Source organism: Chionomys nivalis, chromosome 2, assembly GCF_950005125.1.
Source record: "Chionomys nivalis chromosome 2, mChiNiv1.1, whole genome shotgun sequence".
In the NCBI taxonomy this organism is placed as follows: domain Eukaryota; kingdom Metazoa; phylum Chordata; class Mammalia; order Rodentia; family Cricetidae; genus Chionomys; species Chionomys nivalis.
The window spans coordinates 121,298,292-121,310,662 of NC_080087.1; the positions used below are offsets into that span (position 1 = coordinate 121,298,292).

The 12,371-nt window shown below is 43.5% G+C and overlaps 1 protein-coding gene across 3 annotated transcripts in view; it reads left to right on the forward strand.

Moving 5' to 3' along the window:
• Positions 1-12,371, forward strand: part of Nhej1 (non-homologous end joining factor 1) — a 103,268-nt gene that overhangs the window by 16,232 nt on the left and 74,665 nt on the right. For all 3 annotated transcript variants that reach the window (XR_009056686.1, XM_057762205.1, XM_057762206.1), the window contains 2 exons: positions 1,633-1,771; positions 2,572-2,630. Coding sequence is in view for 2 of the 3 variants with exons in the window: in XM_057762205.1 (XP_057618188.1) it covers positions 1,633-1,771; positions 2,572-2,630 (198 nt within the window). In the remaining variant the exon portion in view is untranslated. The remainder of the gene's footprint in view (positions 1-1,632; positions 1,772-2,571; positions 2,631-12,371) is intronic.

Consider the following 12,371-nt stretch of genomic DNA (forward strand, 5'->3'; position numbering starts at 1 on the left):
AACATAGGGACACACGCTGCACTTTCCATTTTCTCTAGACTTAATGGGAAGCAAAAACGTAGGCATCTGGGGAATCATTTCTTGGGATTCTAACCCAGGTGAGTCTGCCTGATGCCTCAGATGGGATGCTTATATACCTGCTTCGTATTTCAAGCCCATGTTGGGGTACCTTGTCTAAAGTGCTCCCTTTTTAGATCTAGCCAGGGGTGAGCATACCATGGTCAGCAGGCTAATCCTGGCCTGCTGCCTGCTTTTGTAGAGTTATATTGGAGCACAGCCACCTCATTTGTTTACATATTGTCTGTGGCTGCTTGCGCGTGCTGCAACAGCAAAGTTGAGTAGTTGCGGCAGAGACACCGCGGGCCACAAAGCTGAAAATATTGACTATCTGGCTCTTGCCGAGAAAAGCTTGTTGACCCCCTGATCTAGGGCATCTCTTTTGCTCAGTGTCTCCTTTAGTTCATGCCCTTGGTGGAAGCAAAAGAAGCTGATGGCTTCCTCTAGCCACAGACTAGTGGACACCTTGTTTAGGTGACTTTAGGTGCTTCTGTGTGACCATACGTTATTGTATGTGTAACTGCACTCTGTGAAGTGGGCTGGCTTGTGACTTCCCACTCTAGTCTCTTGGTAACTGGCTTGCTTTTTTTTTTGTACAGTAGCTTTAAATTCTACTGTATGTGGAAACAGGTTGAAACTTTGGCCTCTTACCAGCCCTGAAATGGCTCTTACCTAGATCAGATCTCACTGTTTTCCACTTCCTGTTGGTTTTTTCCCTCCTGTTGGTGTGCTGTTTCAACCACACCCCTTTCTTGAGGATGCCTTGAATCTTCTGCTCTTATCTTCTATAGAGAATTAAGTCAGCCTGTCCCTCTTCTCAACTACATTCTTTTCTTTCTTTCTTTCTTTCTTTCTTTCTTTCTTTCTTTCTTTCTTTCTTTCTTTCTTTCTTTTCTTTTTTTTTGGTGTTTTGAGACAGGGTCTCTCTGTAGCCTTGGGGCTTGTCCTGGAACTCTTGTAAACCAGGCTGGCCTCGAACTCACAGAGATCCACCCGCCTTTGCCTCCTGAGTGCTGGGATTAAAGGCATGCACCACCACCATCTGGCTCATTTGTTTATTTTTAAGACGTTTATTTTGTATGTGCATGAGTGTTTTGCCTTCATGTGTGTCTGTGCATCGTGTGCATGCAGGGCCTGCGGAAGCCAATAGAGCACATGATCCCCTGATCTGGAGTTGCAGAGTTGTGAGCTGTCAAGTGGGTGCTGGAAATAGAACCCATATCTTCTTCTTCTTCTTTTTTTGAACCCATGTCTTCTTAAGCACTGAATGATCTCTCCAGCCCATATATCTTTTTCTTTAAATTCAAACTGTAAATTTTCTGTCTATTCCTATTTTTGGTTTATTCTTCCCATTCCATATCTGGGCCACAAAAAAAAAATCCCTAAGTTTCTTTAATATGTAAGTTTAACTATTGTATTTGTATTATGTTCATGTAAATGAATTGCTTGTCTATGAAACTGTAAGTTTCTGTGAAAATGTCTATTCCTGAGTATTTTTCTTCTAGTAACTAGTGCAGCATTTGGGAGTACTTTGCAAGCAATTGTTGGCTAATTGATACTTCTTCTTCATCAAAGGTCTCTCAGCATTTGATTCGTCCTCTGATGGGTGTGAGCCTGGCTTTGCAGTGTCACGGGAGGGAGCTAGCAGCATTGCTTCGGATGAAGGACCTAGAGATCCAGGGGTACCAGGAGAGTGGGGCTGTGCTGAGCCGAAGTAAGAGGGCATTGGAGGAATGGGTGGGAAGTAGTAGTCTAAGGGTCTTAGGAAAGGGGCGTATAATTTGCATTAAAAATACTTCTTGAGCTAGGGTGTTGATCAGCTGGTGGGGTGCTTGCTTAGCATATGCCGCTGCTGGGATTGATCCTTAGAACTGCATAAATGGGAGTGCTGGTGTATGCACAGATGGTCCCAGCTCGAGGTAGGAGCAGGGAGTTATCTTTGGCTACACAGTAAGTTCAGAGTTAGCCTGGGCTTCATTAGACCCTGTCTCAAAACAACAAAAACCCCAAACAACAAACAAAATTTTCTCTCCAAGGATAGGTGCTAGGAACTCTAGCAGCTGGGGACTTGATACTGGATGTCCCTTCTACCTGCCTCCGGTCCCTGGCTGAGGCCCATGTGGCCAGCAGAAGCCATAGCCAGGTCCAGACATGTCCTAGACAATGGGGAGAAAAGACTTCAGAAAGGGCCAACAGCTCTTCAAAATTGTAGCACAATGTGAGCTCCAGAGGCAAGGGACCGCTATAGCTCCAGTTTCAGAATACACAGCCTTGGTCATTGTGGCAGGAAAATCTAGAGCAAACGCTCCTGCTGAACCACTGTTGCTGATCACCCCCAGTTTCTCCTTCTGTCTGTCCTAATACCCTCAACCCTTTCTCTCTCTGACCTAGGGCTCTGTGGGTGTCAGGTCTCTGGCTTCTTTTCCTAGAAGTTCTGGGTTCTCTTCCCTATCATCTGATAGTTATGAAACCCACCCTTAGGCTCATGTTTCCTTTATCTCTTCTTAATTACAGGTCGATTGAAGACAGAGCCATTTGAAGAACATTCTTTCTTGGAACAGTTTATGGTAGAGGTAAGGTATTTGTTCTTTCTCCTCTTTCTCCTCTTTCTCCTCTTTCTCCTCTTTCTCCTCTTTCTCCTCTTTCTCCTCTTTCTCCTCTTTCTCCTCTTTCTCCTTCTCCTCCTCCTCCTCCTCCTCCTCCTCCTCCTCCTCCTCCTCCTCCTCCTCCTCCTCCTCCTCTTCTTCTTCTTCTTCAAATTTGGGCAGAGTGCCTGGGTGGCAACCTGCATTTTGGGCGTTAGGTGGCTTGTGTGGTTGGAAAGCCCTTTGCCTGAAAAAGTTGCCTGTGGAAAGTTTGATGACGCTTGAGATGTGTGTAGAGAAGGTGGGGACAGAAGTGAAAAGGCAAAAGTGGGCTTTTCCTCCTCTACATCGCTGTTAAGGTGGCATGTGATATGTCATTTAAAATTCTTTACTGTTGGGAAGGTGGGTTGGCCAGTATCAACTTCTGTTGTTGAGATCTGAATTGTGTAGAAGGGTGGTCATTTGTTCGTTGTCTAGTCTCTTTAGCATCCAGCGATAGAGGAAGGTGTAAAAAGCCCAGGGCTACCATTTGGGAACTGTCTTGTGGGCACACCAGGCTGTGGAAAATCACAGTGTTTATACAAGGGGACTGGCACAGGAATGAATGGGGAGTAGATAATTGTGGCCTGTCAGAAGCTTCTGCCTAGGTTTCCCTTCTAAGGATTGAGCTTAGCCAAAAGAAATATTCACTGAATGCCAAACAGTGGGAGTATTAATACTAGTGACCTTGATAATACCAGTCAATATTGGTCTTTCCCTTCTTGACTCTTCTGGAACTTGCTGGTTATGTGGGTAGTACCTTGGTATTGTCGCTCCATTTTAAATTTATACGTATCGGTTACCCACATTGCTACTTTATGGTGAAAGTAGACAATGCTTTTATAATATTATATATGGATTGTTCATCTTTATGTTTTGCCATTTAAACTAATTGTAAACTTTTCGTGGACAAAGTCTATGTCTCAGACCTTCCTGACAGGGAAAGTTAGCATTTTCCACAGGGAGAGGCATAAAGCAAGTGTTCTTGGTTGAGAACTTTCAGGTCTTCCTCTGAACCATGGCTGAACTCTCACACCCAGAGCCGTAACGCTCAGAGAAAAAAGTGTGATGTGGGTTCTCCATCCTTGTACTGGAGCACTCATACTCTGCAGGAGGAGGAGTCACGCGTGTTTTATTTACTTATTTGTTTGTTTGTTTTTCAAAACAGGGTTTCTCTGTAGCTTTTTGGAGCCTGTCCTGAAACTCACTTTGTAGGCCAGGCTGGCCTCAAACTCACAGACCTGTCTCTGCCTTCCAAGTTCTGGGATTAAAGGCGTGTGTCACCACTGCCAGCTTATGTATTTTATTTGTTACTATGTGTATGTGTGAATGGTGTACATAAGTGGGGACACATGTACCACAACTTTCAGAAGTTGGTTCTCTCCTTACAACGTGGTTTCCTGGGATTGTGTGACAAGTGCTTTTGTTTGTTTGTTTGTTTGTTTTTGAGACAGGGTTTCTCGGCCTTGACTGTTCTGGAACTCACTCTGTAGACCAGGTTGTCCTAGAACTCACAGAGATCCAACTGTCTCTACCTCCCGAGTGCTGGGATTAAAGGAATGTGCCACCACTGCCTGACGTGGTAAATGCTTTTACCCAGTGAACCATCTTGCTGGCCCCAGGTGTTAGTTTTTGTTAGGGAAAAAGATTATTAAAACAAGAACTTGTAAGCGATTCTCAAGGCCACCTTTCTCTCAGTGGCTTCTTCTCTATTAATTTGAACTTGAAAAGAGGTTAATGTAGTCTAAGGGTGACATGCTAATTCCTTCCCTCAGTTACTTAGTGAAACTGTGCAAAGCTAATTCCCCTGCCTCATACTTTTTCAGCTTAGCTTCTACACATTCTATGTGCTTTCTGTGCCAGCTATATGGAATGACTTTGACTTTTCCCAAATGCTATTTTCGTTTGCCTGTGTCTTTGCATACATTCTCCCTTTGTTGGGAATGCATAGTACCTTCTCCTTATCTACCTTGTTCTTTCTTTTGGTTGTTTGAGACAGGGTTTCTTTGTGTAGCTTTAGCTGTCCTGGAACTCACTCTATAGACCAAGCCAGCCTTGAACTCACAGAGATCCACCTGCCTCCGCCTCCCCTGGGTTGGGATTAAATGTATGCGCCACCACTGCCTGGTTCTATTTATCTTTTTAAGCATTTGCTTCAGTTTCTTGGGAGGCTTTTCTAGACCTTCCTTGTAAGCATAATCCTCCCCTACTGCTAAAATTCTGTCTCTGCTGCCACTTACTGTTTATATACAGTCTGCAAGACTGTAGCTCTCTTTTGCACTGACCTGTAAACATTTCTGAGATCAAGGACTGGATGAATGCATTTCTATATCCTTCACATGGATGGTAGTGGCTAGTAGTAGAGTCTTAATATGTTTTTTTGAATAAATATTTTAATTCATTTGTGCCAAGGGGATCTTGTGAAAATTGTGGCAATGTGTCTCAAGGATGCAGTGTTGCTTATTAGAGTTGTATTTGAGGAAGTCTGTGATTCTCAAGGTTTATTTTTATAGTCTGGAACAAATTACTTCCCTCAGAACCACTACTATCCCATTTGTAAAATTGAAGGCTTATCTTTTTCATGCTGTCATGGGAGAGAAAGCCCTGTAGAATGGTAAGAGAAAGCATGTAGAATCAGGTGCCCATAGGGTGTTGGTGTGTGTGTGTGTGTAAAAATAAAAGTTTCTCTGGTTAGGTACCACAAACCTGAAATCCCAGTCCTTGGGAAGCTAAGGTAGGACCATGAGTTAGAGGCAAGCCTGGGCTGCATTGTGGGTTTAAGGTTAGTCCTAGCTACATAGTGAGAACCTGTTGTTAAAAAAATAAATAAAATAAAATATAAAATAATAAATAATGAGGGGTCAGAGAGATGGCTCAGTGAGTAAAGAAAGCACTTGAGGCGGTTGTAAACCTGATAACCTACATTCAAAGTAGGACCCTCGGAGTAGGAGAGAACCAACTCCTGCAGACTGTCCTCTGACCCCCCCCACACACAATTAACAAACAAACAAACAAATAAATACTATTTTTAAACATCACACTTTTGAAAAACAGAAGGCCCTGGGTGGTGGTGGTGGCACCACCTTTAATCCCAACACTGGGGAAGGAGAGGCAGGTGGGTCTCTGAGTCAAGGCCAGTCTGGTCCACAGAGTGAGTTCCGGGAAAGTCAGGAATACACTGAGAAACCCTGTCTTGAAAAAAACAAACAAAAAACAAAACCAGGAGGCTATAGTCGCCCGTCTCCTAGATTTTTTCCTTTTATGTTTTTAATTCTGTGAGACTTGACTGTGATCTACTCAGATCCCAGGAGACCAGAGAGAATTTATTGAAGTAGCTGGTTCTAAAACACAACACCCAAATCATGTGTATGGCTCAAGTCTGTAAAATCCTAGTCATAAGGAGGCTGAGGCAGGAAGATTATCATGAGTTTTAGGCTGCCCTGAGCTAGAGTGAGTACCAAGCAGCTTACATAGAAAAAAAAAGTGTGTGTGTGTGTGTGTGGGGGGGTATCAGAGGATTTGTAGGAACCATTTCTCTCCTTCCACCGTGTGGGTTCTGAGGATCGAGGTCATCAGGTTTGGGGACAACCTCTTTTGCTCTCTGAGCCACCTTGCCAGTCTCAGATCTCTATTTTGAAGATAAGAAAATGAGCCCCAGCAGTTAAGGGGCTGAAGTCTGTATGCTTAAGGCTGTCCCCATCCATCCCTGTTATATATATATCTCACTAGTCTGACTGGCTGTACACACCAGTCAAGGGAACCATGACCACTTGGGTGATGAGAATTTTTGTGACCTCTGGGGTGCCTGTTCTATCTTCAGAGTGTCCTGTATAGCTGCTAGAATGGGAAGGTTTGATACTTTTCAGTTACTTTTCAGTAATCTTTTCAGTTACTGTGCTTCCCAGGGTCCTATAAACAGGACATAAAAGGGTCAGGAGGTCACCCGAGACTGGACTGAAAGGATGTGCCATCAAAATAAGCAACATTCAATAGAAGATAAACAAACCCAGGAGACAGTTTGGGATGAACAGGCAAGAAGGCCAGGCAAGTGTCAACGGCCATGCGGTCAGGGCCCGGGGCCACTTCTATTCCCATTGGAAATACTGCTAGGCAGAAGGCCGTAGATTCATAGAGGACAGGGGCGGGAGGGCAGAGAGAGTTCTGGGATACTGAAGCTAGAGAAGATATTTAACTACTGGATGGGGGTCACTTCCCTATATTTGATCTTTTGCTTAATTCTTCCCTTCATAAACCCTGATTTAGCCAGGTACACACCTTTAACCGCAGCACTTAGGAGGCAGAAGTAGGCAGATCTCTGAGTTCAAGAGAGGTCTCCATGGCTCGTTCCAGGCCAGACAGGGCTAAATAGAGACGCTGTCTCAAAAAGCAAAACAAACACAATCAAACAGAGAAATACAACAATGAGAAATCAACCTCTAAATATTCACTTTCCGAGAACCTATGAACACCAATATCACTAATGACCAACTAAAGGGAAAATTTGCTATGTGGCTCAGGCTGCCTTGGAACTCACAGAGATCTATCTGCTTCTGCCTCCTGAGTACTGGGGTTTTAGGTGTGTACCTGGCTAAATCTGAGTTTCTGAAGAGAAGAATTAAACAAAAAGATCAAATATGGGGGAAGTAACCCTCATCCAATGGTTAAATATCTTCGACATCTTGGAACTTACCCAGTAATGTTGATAGTTCAGGGTTGGGTATGGTGTTTATTGGGTAATCCTTAGATAGGCTAAGATCCCCCAAGTACACCATTACCCAAGACTAGAGGCTGAGAGGCACCTTTAAGAGTGGAAGAAAAGTCGGGCGGTGGTGGCACACGCCTTTAATCCCAGCACTTGGGAGGCAGAGGCAGGCGGATCTCTGTGAGTTCGAGACCAGCCTGGTCTACAGAGCTAGTTCCAGGACAGGCTCCAGGCTCCAAAGCCACAGAGAAACCCTGTCTCGAAAAACCAAAGAAAAAAAAAAAAAAGAGTGGAAGAAAAGCCAAGGAATTGGAGACTGTTCTACATTGGCACTACGTCTGTGTTAAAGACAACACTTAGAGTGATCGGGCTGGTGCAGCCCCTTGCAGGCTGTTCTGCTGGAGGGAGCTCCTTTCCCTGGCCCTGTCCATGCCTTTCTCTCTCCATCTGGTTGCTATCAGCCTGTGCGGCTGCTGGCAGGATCTTTATTTATTTATCCCAGTGTAATGGGGTGAGGAGGGAGCTGGCCTGTGGTTGGTTTTCTGAGGCTATGCCACTGAGCCACAGGCGGTTTGCATGGGTGTGTGAGTCACTGGGGCTGCATGCTGCTCAAACCAGACTCGGCCAGGCTCTGGGACAGCAGGCAGCCCAAAATAGAGCCCCGCCCTCTGCAGCTGGCAACCTCTGGCTAGGAATCAGCCCTTGACACCAAAACCTGGGCAGCTGCATGAAGTTGGCTTTCCCTGGGTGGGGGCCCTTAACAGAGATAGAGATTTTGCAGTTCTCTCCTTAGATTTTACTCAAGGATACCCAGCTTACCAATGGCTCCTGTGGCGGTATTCTGAGTCTCTCAGAACATTTAAATACTCTACTCAGTGTCAAATGTTAGCCACGAAGTTTGGGGGTGATCGTTAGTTATCATTGATCTGACTAGGTATCCTAAATGTAGCCGTAGCATAGTCTGGTTCCAGCCTCATTCTAGAGCATTACTTATATAACGAAGATACCCACTGCTGCTCTTCCTAAGCTTGAGTTTATGTCAAAGGCACTGGGGAGACTTGGGGAGACTCACAACCTGAAAACTGATATCCTGTTACATACATCCACAGTGTTCTCGTTTTCTTTCCATAGTTCCCCCCTTTTTTATTTGCTACCCAGGGTTGTATCCAAGATGGTCTTATTTGCCATTCTCCTTCTGTCTGGGTAGTCTCAACATCACCAGAAAGCTCTGAGGGCCAGTTTTATAGCACCACATGCTTTAGGCCCATGTTTTTTTTCTGCATCCTTGATATTTCCACATGGATTTCTCACAAGTATAATCACATCCCAGGTATGTTCCACATGAATTATCTACTTCTCCAAACCCATTTCTTTTGTTGTATCCCTTATCTTGGCAAATTGAGCCATTATCAATCAGTTTTCTTTTTTTATACATTTTTTTATTTTTTATTTTATTTATTTATTTTTTTTGGTTTTTCAAGACAGGGTTTCTCTGTGGCTTTGGAGCCTGTCCTGGAACTAGCTCTTGTAGACCAGGCTGGTCTCGAACTCACAGAGATTCACCTGCCTCTGCCTCCCAAGTGCTGGGATTAAAGGCGTGCGCCACCACCGCCCGGCCATTTTTTTATTGATATTTATTGAGTTCTACATTTTTCTCTGCTCCCCTCCCTGCCTCTCCCCTCCCCACTTCAATTCTCCCCCAGGATCCCCATGTTCCCAATTTACTCAGGATATCTTGTCTTTTTCTACTTTATACTTCCCATGTAGATTATATCTATGTAAGTCTCTCTTAGTGTCCACATCGTTGTCTAAGTTCTCTGGGATTGTGGTTTGTAGGCTGGCTTTCTTTGCTTTATGTTTAAAAACCACCTATAAGTGAGTACATGTGATAATTGTCTTTCTGTGTCTGGGTTACCTCACTCAAAATAATATTTTCTAGCTCTGTCCATTTTCCTGCAAAATTCAAGCTGTCTTAATTTTTTTTTCTGCTGTGTAGTACTCCATTGTGTAAATGTACCACATTTTCCTTATCCATTCTTTGGTTGAGGGGCATTTAGATTGTTTCCAGGTTTCAAGGTCCAGCTATGACAAAGCTGCTATGGACGTAGTTGAGCACATGTCCTTGTGGCACGATTGAGCATCCTTTGGATATATACCCAAAAGTGGTATTACTTGGTCTTGAGGAAGGTTGTTTCCTAATTTTCTGAGAAATCACCAGATTGACATCCAAAGGGGCTGTACCAGCTTGCACTCCCACCAGCAATGCAGAAGTGTTCCCTTTACCTCACAGCCCCTCCAGCATAAGTCATCATCAGTGTTTTTGATCTTGGCCGTTCTTACAGGTATAAGATGGAATCTCAGAGTTGTTTTGGTTTGCATTTCTCTGATGACTAAGGATGCTGAACATTTCCTTAAGTGTCTTTCAGCCATTTTAGATTCCTCTGTTGAGAGTTCTCTGTTTAGGTCTGTACTCCATATTTTTAAATTGGATTATTTGTTCTTTTGATGACCAATTTCTTGAGTTCTTTGTATATTTTGGAGATCAGACCTCTGTCTGATGTGGGGTTAGTGAAGATCTTTTCCCATTCTGTAGGCTGTCATTTTGTCTTGTTGACCGTGTCCTTTGCTTTAGAGAAGCTTTTCAGTTTCAGAAGGTCCCATTTATTAATTGTTTTTCTCAGTGTCTGTGCTGCTGGAGTTATATTTAGGAAGTGGTCTCCTGTGCCAATGTGTTCAAATGTACTTTCCACTTTCTCTTCTATAAGGTTCAGTGTGGCTGGCTTTATGTTGAGTTCTTTGATCCATTTGGACTTGGAATTTTGTGCATGGTGATAGATATGGGTCTATTTTCATTTTTCTACATGTTGATATCTAGTTATGCAAGTACCATTTGTTAAATATGCTTTCTTTTTTCATTTAATATTTTTTTGCTTCTTTATCAAAGATCAGGTGTTCGAAGATGTATGGATTGATATCTGGGTCTTCTATTTAGTTCCATTGGTCCTTCTATCTGTTCTTACGCCAATACCAGGCTGTTTTCAGTACTGTAGCTCTGTAGTAGAGTTTTAAGTCAGGGATTGTGATGTCTCCAGAAGTTCTTTTTATTGCACAGGATTGTTTTGGCTATCCTGGGTTTTTTGCTTTTCCAAATGAAATTGAGTACCATTCTTTTGAGGTCTTTGAAGAATTTCGCTGGGATTTTGATGGGCATTGTGTTGAATATCAATCAGTTTTCTAAGCTAGAAACTAGGGATTCACCTGTATTCCTGCATTCCTCTTGGTCTTTGCATCCAGTTGTGACTCACCAGCTATCGTGGATTCTGGTTTCCTCTAGTCTAGCTTCTGTTGCCTTAGATAAAGATTACCTTTTTTGCTTCGACCCTGCAACAGCCTCCAAACCCGTCTTTCCATCATCCCCTTTCTACTCACAGTTGATTTATGGTTCTCAGAACAGTCTCTTTGAAGAACCTGATTGTCCTGCTCTCTTGTTTACTATCCTGTAGTGGTTCATAGTGGTTTATAATGGCCTATAGGATAAAGTTCAAACTCCCTGTTCTCTAGACAAGACCATTCATGCCACTTCATCCTGGACCTCCTTGGCTTCATCCTTGTGCCCTGCACTTGTACACCGAAGCGTTGACAGCATCCCACATGTACACGTCTCATTCCATTAGACTAGTATTTTCTTCTCGTGTTCTGTTCAATGTTCCCAGCCCTATGTGTGCATTATCCCTTTGTGGGTCTTCTGTGACGATTTTTCCTTCCCTCAGCCTGATCTTCTTTCAGGCATAATAGCGCTGTTCCTAAACCCTCTGCCAGAACATTTGTCATATGGGAGGATCCAGAGAGCAAGAAGGGAGACAATGGAAATTTAGATTTAGATTTTTCCTGTATGGTGCTTTGTAAGTCTTTTTCCTCACAGTTTTGTTTTTTTTTTTTTTTTTTTTTTTTCAGGCAGTCTCACTAAGAGGCTAAATTGGCCTCAAACTCATTATCTTCCTCCATTAGACTCCCAAAGGTTGGAATTACAGGGATATGGCAGGGATACTGCTCAAATTCTTTTCTAATATGCTTCCTTCCTTCCTTCCTTCCTTCCTTCCTTCCTTCCTTCCTTCCTTCCTTCCTTCCTTCCTTCCTTCTTTCCTTCCTTTTTATTGAGACAGGGTTTCTCAGTAGCTATGGAGTCAGTCCTAGAATTCACTTTGTAGACCAGGCTGGCCTCAAACTCACAGAGATCCACCTAGCTCTGCCTCCCGAGTGCTGGGATTAAAGCTGTGCGCCACCATCGCCTGGCTCTAGTATGGTTTCTACGTTACAACCCTCTCCTCTCTTTCTCACCACCTCATTGTTTGTTTCTCCTCACACACTTCTGCCAATCACTTGCTGAACTGTTGGAGTACCTAAGGACTCAGTCCTTGGTTTTCTTTCTTCTTTTTTTAAAAATTACTTTATTTTTATTTATTCAATATGCATTGGCATTTTCCTTCATATATGTCTTGTGATGGTGTCAGATCTCCTGGGAATAGAGTTGCAGGCAGTTGTGAGTGCCAGGTGGGTGCTGGGAATTGAACCCAGGTCTTCTCTAGAAGAGCAGTCAGTGCTCCTAACCACAGAACCATCTCTACAACTCCTGTCCTTGGTTTTCCTATCTTTTCCCCTCACTCTCATTCATCTTGACTGGTCTCATGGCTTTAAGTATTCTCTGATTGGGTCTTTCTCTACAACTCTAGACTGTTTGCTCAGTATTTCCGAGTGAGAGCCTGGCATGGTGGTGCATGCTATAGTCCTAGTGCTCAAGAGGCTAAAGGCAAGAGGGTGATAGGGAGTTTGAAGTCAGTCTGGGCTATAAAGTGAGCTCAAAGCCAGTCTAGACTCAGTAAGACTCTGTCTAAAAACAAACCTGAAGAACTCCTAAAGCAAATGCACATGACAAATTAATCAGTATAATCAGTATTTCTCTGGAAATAAGATAGACATTTTATATTCTG